General features: G+C 56.9%; 1 protein-coding gene and 1 long non-coding RNA gene across 2 annotated transcripts; one reads left to right on the forward strand and one right to left on the reverse strand.

Annotated features, from left to right (window-relative positions):
* Positions 1-3869: 3869 nt before the first annotated feature.
* Positions 3870-7145, reverse strand: LOC137478699 (uncharacterized). The gene is made up of 2 exons (XR_011001738.1): positions 6393-7145; positions 3870-5635 (listed from the first exon to the last, which is right to left on the reverse strand). It is a non-coding gene; the product is annotated as an uncharacterized lncRNA (long non-coding RNA).
* Positions 7146-7287: 142 nt separating this feature from the next.
* FOXD2 (forkhead box D2) lies at positions 7288-9112 on the forward strand. The gene is given in 3 exon segments (XM_068199159.1): positions 7288-8306; positions 8309-8352; positions 8354-9112. Coding segments are annotated over 3 exon segments (1335 nt in total). The 5' UTR covers positions 7288-7519; the 3' UTR covers positions 8858-9112.
* Positions 9113-9487: the final 375 nt, after the last annotated feature.

Raw genomic sequence — 9487 nt, forward strand, 5'->3', positions numbered from 1 at the left:
CACCTGGCACCTCAGCTGTGGCTTGGCCATCGGCCCCCGTGGGTCCAGCCTGCTGCTGGCAGCCACAGGAGAGCATTGTCCGGTACCTGCAGCCTCCTTCTCCAGCCCCACGTGCAGCCTCCTGCCTTTCCCAGGCACCGACAGGTGCTATGAACACACATCTCCTTTTACTCCTTTGTGCCCATACAGGCCGGGGAAGAGGGCACTGGGCAGCTGACATCACCTCTGGGGAAGGGTCAGGCCAGCTGGTGCCAGTGTGGGCTGGGATGTCCCTCGAACACTCAGGAGCTTTCCAAACCACCCCGATACCTCAGTGCACTACCAGCCTGCCACGACGTGCCTGTGCAGCAGCTCAGAGCAGCAGGGCACGGGTGGAGGATTTTCTCTGAAGCCAGAGGTTAATTATGCTTTATTGGATAATTTTCAGCTGCCAGTGCTGGCAATAAAAGGGATTTCCTCTAGATGGCACGCTTATCTCTGCACTGAGGGAAGCCCACCAGGCTGCATCCCCCGCAGGACCCCAGCGATGTATTTTCAGGGAATGTTTAACTTATGTCCTCTTATATCACAATTTGAATGCTCAATAGCTAGACTATACAAAAGCCTGGAAAATGGTAATAAGGAAAGACATTTCATATTGAGCACTGTTGGGATTCAGTTAGCTGGGTGATGCTAAATATCCAGCTTGAAGAAATCATAGAAATTTCCAAGTAACACAAAGCCAGATGTGAAACATCTTCCTTCATCAGCCCCCAGTGTTACTTCTTCCATGTGAGTGATCCATTTTCCTCTTCCCAACAAGAATAAGCAGCAGCTTACCTGCAGTAAGTGCAAGAAGTGGGCATGTGTTTGTATGTGAAGCCTCAACAAGCCAAGAGTGGCTGGATTAATTTTAATCTGTCTGTTGACAGGTTTCTCCTCTCCTGCCTCTGTGCACCTCAGGGTAGCAATTCCTTCCAGTGGTTTGAAGAAAGGAATTGAAGTTCAGACCCATCTGGAGCTGAGATTCACCATTCTGTGCATATGCAGCCACAATATTAAAGTGGTGCAATTTAATATTTTTTCCATCTGGCAGTCCTTTACTAAATAAGGGGAGAGGGTTAAGGGGTTTGGTTCTGCCTCTGCTTCTCTACATGTGTGAGATGCCTCACATCTCTCCCCATACATTAGGTTGCAGTTGTTTATCTCTGTTTATTCAACTCCTTCCCAAGATGGGAACAGGGAAAAGGAGCCCTGTGCTATATTTCTGTGCAATCTTATATAGGGTCAAGAGGCAAAACATATTTATGAAGGTCTTTGCAAGGCAGCTCCATAGATATGTACATGCAGGGCTGATTTTTCAGAAGGATACAGCAGATGGATACAGATCTGATCCTCAGCTGGAGACTGCTGAATACTTTCACAAAGACTCCTATCCCCAACATTTTTTACATGGAAAAAAAAAAGAAAAAAAAAAGAAGCTAAAATCTTTTTGTACCGATCAAGCTATATTCCAGTAATTTTCCACCTTCTCTGTCATTTCCTCCTTTGAAGGCCCTCTTTGTATTGTTTCTGGCACCCAAGTTGAAGGTCCTCAACTGGCACTTCTGGCAGAAGTGGACTTTTGTGATGACCTCAGTGGGTGACGTGGGCATTGCTGCTCAACTGCTGAATGCAGAAAACTCAGCATCGGGGATTTCCTGGACAAGTTTGGCATGATCAGATGCTAACATGGAAAACCTGGATTCAGAAACCTCATCATGAGTTTCTAAATCCTTGTGGGTCTGGCCATTTATTCAGGTTCTTGCACTGGTGCACCCACTTTTGGAAAATCTGATTCCACATATATCTCTCACCTCCCAAAAAAACCCTGAAAATCCTTCCTTCTATTTTCAGGGGATTTTGGAAAGAATGAAGTGATTTAGCAGGCTTGTTTTCACAGGGATATTTTTCCTTGTGTGGTAGGCACAGTTACCAGGCTGTTCTACACACATTGCCATGTGCCAGAGCATAATTGCCTTCCACATGCATTGGCCTTTGGCTAATGTGTTTTTTATGGCAACCAGGAGAGCTGACTTTGGTGAGTCTCAAAAGTGCACCTGGTGGTTTATGGCTTGAAAATGCTGTGCTCCTCTGAGTCATGTAAGTGTGTGTATCTCTTTACATGTCAGATTGATGAAGAATGGTATGAAAAAAGGGCTTAGAGAAAGCCAGAGTTAATCAGTTGAGTGTTAAGCTGTGTATGAGCTTGCCTAGTGGGCTCCAAATCCACATGGGATAGGATCAGTTATGAAGAGAGAGCAGGAGGCAAAGTTTTGGAACTGCAAGCTCAAAACTAAGGTCTTAAAGTCAGATCATAGCACTTAAATGGACGTGTTCTCACCATGCTTCCCACTCGTCTGAGGAACAGGAAAGACAGGGATAATTGTGCTCCAGAGTTTCACGGGGACTCAGCCCTGCAAATAGGGTTCCTGGGAAAAGCCTTCATTGAAATCCAGGCCTTTTTTGGTGTTGATTTTGAGACACTTACATTTGAAAAGTCAAGTCAACAAACCCGAGCTGTCCAACATCTGAATGCTGCAGGGATGGATATTGGCACTTGGCTCCGGTGGCTTTCAATCTGGGAATTTCATGTATCTCTCACTATCTGTCACCACCATTCCCACTGACCTCCCTGTGCTGGGAGCTCATGGTGTGCAGGCTGCAAATTGATCTTTGCAGCTGGGAGCTGGCAGTGTGGGGCTGGAAAAAGGGCTGAACCGCAGGAAGCACTGAAGGTCTGAGCCTTGGATATGGAAAGAAGAGAAATAATATCAAAGGAAATCACATAAGTGGAAAAAGAGCCCCCTGGGGCAGCCCAGGCAGCAGCAGGTCTGTCTTGTTCATGTTTTCAGAGAAGTTAGAGGTCAGCTAAGCTTGATAACGAGGTAATAAAGAAAAATCCATCACTGAGCCTTGGGGGACTTGTAGATGCAGTTCTCATCAGAATAAACGAATTTAGATGCTGCTCAGCAGAAGCAACAAGAACGATTATGGATCACAAACCCAACAGATCATCTGGAAGGATCTGGGAGCAACGTCATCTGGCTGGAACTGAAATTTCCACAATTTCCAAGAGCTTCACTTCCCGGGACTTTTCCCTGCTAAACCCCCGTGTCGGGAGATGCTCTTTGGGTGGGCATGACCGGTGCCAGGGCAGGAGCAGCGATCGCACCCTGCGGTGCTCCGGGCTTCGTGTTCTGTCCTCTGACTACACCCCCACCAAATAACGCTCTGGACGGACGGACTGCCAGGAAAAAAAAAAAAAAAAAAAAAAAAAAAAAAAAAAAAAAAGGGGTCTGATCGTTGTGTCCAGTTTTGCATCTTTCAGGATCTCCGACCCAGGCGGAGACACTGGGACACCCAGGGGGAAAACCGCAGCCGTGGGGATCCACCTGCTGAAGCCGTCAGCAGGGCATCAAACACCGACCCCACACGCCTGGATCAAACACCTCATTAAGACAGGCGGTAAAGACAGTGAAAATCTATTTAAAGGAGAAAAAAAAAATCATAATGCTCGGTTGATGGTCTTTATTTTTTTATTCTTTCCCTACTTTTGAGACTTTTTGGAGACTCTCTCAACTCCAGCAGCACTCATCCCCATGCACGTTTGATTCCACAATTTAACGTGAAATGTAAAGCAGAGTTGGGTTCAAATGGGAAGCGAGGCTGTCTGTAGGGAAGTACTGCAGAGAGGAGAGCAAAAAAATTAAAAATCTGCCCAAGGAAAAATACTTCCCTCCCAGCCTAGCATGCCCGGGCTCAGCGGGGCGACGACAAAGCAATCTTTTCGTGCAGATCAGTAGGGTTTTTCTTTCGGGAGACTACATAATTTCTTACCCGGGCGCACATTAAAACGCGCCCGTCGCTCCGTGTGTGGGTGCACGGCCGGGAGTGCATGAGTGTGTGTGTGTGTGTGTACCGTGTCTGGGATCAGACCATCTGGTTTGTTTCAGTCCAGGGTTTCCCTTTCCTAAATCATCTCGGGACGGGTGTAGTTTAGGTACTTTTTCTCGTTTTGATTTGTTTCTGCAGCCGATCTTGTGTGGCAAAGCCTAGGCTGAGACCGACTCGGCGAACAGAAGCCGTTCGGAGACTGAGAGCGGGATTCATTCACTCTCGTTCCATTGTGGATGATCCCCGACTTAAACGGGGACCATGATGTGCCTTGGGACAGGCAGCAGTCGTGTCGGTGCCGGCTGACCGGGACACGCTGCTTGTCGCGCTGCGGCGCGCTGGGTGCGCGATGCTGAGCGGGAGAGCCCGGTCCAGGCGGGAGCAGGACGAGGCACCGGCCGCATCCCATCAGCAGCGCCTCGGATCAGCCCTCCTCGCCTCCCCCGTACATTTTCGATCTCATCGGGGTCCCCATGCCCGTGACTGTACCAGCGAGCGCCTCCACCCGAGTTCCGCGTTGCCGGGGGCTCCCCCCGAGGTCTGCCCACCTCTCCAGACAGGGGGAAAGCAGGCAGCCGGGGCAGGGCAGGGTGGGCAGGCAGCAGACAACCACATCTGTTTCACTTCGAGCTATGCGGGACCAGCCTGCAGACGGGCGATCGGGAGGCAGCTGCCCTACGACCGGGGAGCTGCCGAGCATCTTCTCCCCCGGAGCATCCCCCGGGCGGTGTCCCCTGCCCCCGGCCGCTCGTAACGCGTCATTTTGCTGCCCCCCCGCCCTCCCCTTCGCCGCCCTGCAGAGGCACAAGGCGCAGCTCCCGGCGGTTCCTCGCTGCCATGAAATGCACCAAGTGGAAATTCAATCGCCCCGTTGTGTGTGTGGTCGAAATCTCTGGCAGCTGCTTCGGAATTTTTTATGACACTTTCGTTTATGTAGGGGAGGCATAACTATTATTTTACTTAATAAAAGTGGAAAGCGGCTCGGGTTTTTCCCTCTCCGCTCTCTTCCATTTCTTCTTCTCATCGCTTTTCCACCGGGCTGATGAACGGACAGTTTAAACAATGTTGGTAGGAAAGATGCGGCATCTCTGAGGCATTTCTCCGTGTTAAATAATTATATATACTTATATATATGAAAAATAATATATCGGGAAAAGAAAGAAAATAAATATAGATATAGTTGAATATATATATATACGCAAACTTATGAGAGGGAGAGATATGCGTATGTGTTGTGAACACAGGTTAGGAACATCGAAGAAGTATAAAAGTGAAAGCTCGGGAAAGCTTTCCCAGAGCTGACACGCGCCCGCGGGACAGATTTCCCACCTTCCCGAGAAACTCTCAGCACGTCTTCCCCTCTACTTTTCCCTTCCGATCGAGAAATTCTTCCCGATGTCAGCGCTGGCGGCGAGGAAGGAGGATGAGACCGACTCCGCGCAGAGGCTCCGGCTCTGAAATCGCTGCTTCCACTGGAGATGTGCGGACTGAGACGTCCGCTTCTGCCCTCTCCTCGGGGTCCCGCCGAATTCGCCGGGCCTGTGCACCGAGTCGTTAGGGCTTGAGTAATTGTGACCGGCATTTGGAAGCGGGGCCGTGCAGCTGTTTGGCCCGGCTCCCCGGTATTAGTGCTGGAGATTTTATCACCAAATGCTCGCACCTGTTAACTGCAGAGACTGGCAATTCATCACCGCGGATTCTCACACTGCCGAACGTGGCCCTGGCGGGGGGACATCTCCTCATTGTACCCCCTTGGAAGAACCCATCCCCTTCCTCCCTCCCCAAGCATCCTCCCGCGGGAAAGCAGATCCGCGTTTGCAGAGCCTCCCAAGGGAAAAAACCAAACCAAACCGAACCAAAACCTAACCGCGCGAGCGTGGTTCAAAGTGTCCGCGATAGAGACAGGGACAGCCTGCTGTCACAGCCACCTACGGGACATGGGCCGGGCAGCTTCAGCCGTGGAAGTGTTCCCCGCCCTGCGCCAGGGCAGCTGCAAGGAGGGCAGCGGGGCTCTGCCACCCGCGGGGACACTGCGGTGGCTCCCGGGGACCTTGTGTGCCTCTGCTTAGAAGAAAATTCTCCCGCTTCGCCTGCAGCTCGCGACAAGGTGGGTGTCTGCTGCCCACCGCCTCCTCCTGCCAGCCGTCAGGGAAGCGGAGGCAGGAGAGCGGCAGACAGGAGATCCCGAGGCCGCAGGATATTCCCCTTCCCCAGGGGTTCCTGGGGCCTGGCCGGGCTGTGGGCGGGCTGCCTCGCAAAGTGGTACCCGGCCGGGCCGGCCGCGTCGGGCGGCGATGCAGGACCCCGCGGACACGCACAGCCTTCGCTTTGGTTGTTTGACACGCACAGCCTTCGCTTTGGTTGTTTGACACGCACAGCCTTCGCTTTGGTTGTTTGACACGCACAGCCTTCGCTTTGGTTGTTTCTCGCGGCGGAGAGGCTCGGCAGAGTGCTGCTCTTCGCCCTCCGGCCCGCACCTGCCGGGCGCAGCATCCCTTCCGTGGGAGCCCTCGGAGGAGGCGGGTTTCCAGACAGGGTGCTCCGGCCTCGGTGACGTGTCGGTGACGTAAGCGCGTGGAGAAGGGGAGCGAGGATCCCCAAATTCACACGACTCCTAAAGGGGGCCCGAAGGCTCGGTCCCGGCGGAGTGAGGGTCCCTGTCGCCGAGGCTGTGGGAGGTCTGCCGCTCGTCCCCCAGCTTCGGGGATGGGCAGCCCTCGGGGGGAGAACGGACCCTCCGCGGACCCCCGGGCCGAGGAAGGCGACGGTCGCATCGCGCAGGAATGGGGTCTGAGAGCCTCCAGCACCGCGGGGCTCTTGGGGCGGGAAGGGGCTTTATCCAGCGCCGATCACCCCCCTCCTACAGCAGCCGGCTCCAGACGAAGCTGGGGGCATCCGAGAGCCAGGGGAGCGGGCAGCGCCTTTCCTCGAAAGCATCTCGGGCGGGGGACACGCTCCCCCGGGACCGGGCCGGGCAGTCCCTCATCGTGCCCCGTGGGGGCTGCGGCGGGCGCCACGTGATGCCGGGGCGGCCGTATAAAGGCCTGGGGAGCGCGGGCAGCAGGCGCAGTGTGGGATCGTTTCCACCGGGTCCCAGCTCGGGAGGGGTGGGGAGGGGGGAGCCGCCTTCCCCACTTCTGCCCTCCCCCCTCCCTCTTCCCCTGCCCCTCCCTTCCCCCTCCCCCTCCCTCCCCTCAACCAGACAAGAAGCCGTCGCAAACCCCACTTTTCTTTTTTTTTAACCTTTTTTCCTCCCTTCCCCGCCCCCCCCCCCCCCCCCCCATTTCTCTCCTTTTATTATCATTATCACCATTATTTATTATCGCTGCTCCCAAGCGCCCTGCCCAGCCCACGGGCGCCCCCGTCCCTCCGCCCCCGCCCCGCGCCCCCTCCGCCGCCCCTCCCTCCGCAGCCACCACCCCGCAGCCACCACCGCGGCCCCGCCAGCAGCGGCGCGGCGAGCGGGGCGCGGAGCGGAGCGGCGGCGCCGGGGCGCGGAGTCCCAGCGGCGGCCGCAGCCCTCCGGCACGGCCCCGGGCCCATCCCGGGAGCCGCCGCTAGGTGGGGGGGGGAGCCCGGCCCCGGCCGCCCCGGCCGCACAACAATGACTTTGGGCAGCAGCGGCGGCGGCGGCTGCGGGATCATGTCCGAGCGCTCCCCGGAGGAAGAGCCGCTCTCCGAGGTGGAGGACGCGGATATCGACGTGGTGGGCCCGCCCCAGGATGGGGGCAAGTACAGCGAGGAGGAGGAGGATGAGGACGAGGAGGAGGAGGACGAGGAGGACGGCGGCGATCCGCTGGGGCTGGCGCTGCCGCGGAGCGGGGCCGCCAAGGCGCGCATGGGGGGGTCCCCGGAGCGGCTGTCCCCCGCCGGCGGCTCGGAGCCGGCCTGCGCCCGCGGCGCCGCGCCCGGGGAGAAGGCGCCCGCGGGCGGCGGCGGCGGCGGCGCGGGAGGGAAGAACCCGCTGGTGAAGCCGCCCTACTCCTACATCGCCCTCATCACCATGGCCATCCTGCAGAGCCCCAAGAAGCGGCTGACGCTGAGCGAGATCTGCGAGTTCATCAGCGGGCGCTTCCCGTACTACCGGGAGAAGTTCCCTGCCTGGCAGAACAGCATCCGCCACAACCTCTCCCTCAACGACTGCTTCGTCAAGATCCCCCGGGAGCCCGGCAACCCGGGCAAGGGCAACTACTGGACGCTGGACCCCGAGTCCGCCGACATGTTCGACAACGGGAGCTTCCTGCGCCGGAGGAAGCGCTTCAAGCGGCAGCAGCAGCTGCACCCGCCGCACCCCGAGCTGCTGCTGCGGGCCGGGGCCGCCGACCCCGCAGCCTTCCTGCCCGGCTTCGCCTACGGACCTTACGGCTACAACTACGGCCTGCAGCTCCAGGGTTACCCCCACCACCACCACCACCATCCCGGTGGCGGAGGCGGCGGCGCCGCGGGCGCCTTCCCCTTCCCGGCGCCGCACTGCCCGTTACCGGCTCCGCCGCCTCCCGCCGCCGCCTCCGTCTTCTCCGCCGCCTCGGGGCTGCCCTCCTTCCTGGGCGGCGAGCTGAACTGCAGGAAGTCCTTCTACCACCCCCAGCTGAGCCCCACCGCCCTGCCCGCCGCCCTCCTCCAGACCCTCAAGCCGGACCCCTCGCCCGCCGGCGGCGGCGGCGGCGGCAGTGGCGGCACCAACCACCCCTCCCGGCCCTCTTTTTCCATAGACAACATCATCGGGGGGGCCGTGCCCCCGCCGCCCAGCACCAACCCCAGCGTCGCGCCCGCCGCGCCCTACCCCGCCGGCCAGGCGGGCCCCCCGGCGCAGGTCCTGGCCGTGCTCAGCCCCGCCTTGGCCCCGGCACAGCCCCAGGTCAGCCTGGCACACGAGCCGCTCCTCCAGCCGGCCCAGAACTTTTCCAGTAAAATCACAACCCTCAGCAGCTGTCATTTTTAAAGTGTGCTGGGGACTGGGGAAGGGGAGGGAGATGGGGGGGAGAGTCGCGAAGCAAACGGCCCCTTTCCAGCTCTCCCCCACTCCTCCGAAACTGCTCCCCTTCCCTCTCCCCGTGTCCCCCCCCATCTCCTCCTGTTGTGTATTAAGGTAGGAAATATTTCTTTTTTTTTTTTTTTTTTTTTTTTTTTTTAATTTTTACCTAATTTCCAGGCTCAGTGGCATCCAGATCTGTTTGTCTCTCTTTGCTCGGAAAAAAAAAAAACCAAAAAAAAAAACCAAACCCCAAAACTAATTCAACAAATCGGGAGGGCGGGAGGAGGGAAAGAATAACACGATTTGGTCCTACAAACGCCAAAGCGTATTTATAAAGTGGCCGTAACATAAGCTGGGACCTGGGCTGGTTGAACACGCAACGTCTTGTGAGGGGCGGAGGGGGGGGCATGTGAAGAACGAAACGGTCTTAGGGTCGGAAATGTTTCCTTTGAGAGGTGCGGGTTTTCCGCGGGGGTCCCCCAGATCGCCTGGGAAAGTGGCCAGGGGAGTTGCGGACGCCCCCGTTCGCAGCGAGCCCATTTTCGTTCCTGCAAGCCTCTGTGCCGGGTGGTTTTGCCATGTGTGTCTGTCTCTCCC

This window comes from Anomalospiza imberbis, chromosome 9, assembly GCF_031753505.1.
Source record: "Anomalospiza imberbis isolate Cuckoo-Finch-1a 21T00152 chromosome 9, ASM3175350v1, whole genome shotgun sequence".
Taxonomy (NCBI): Eukaryota; Metazoa; Chordata; class Aves; order Passeriformes; family Viduidae; genus Anomalospiza; species Anomalospiza imberbis.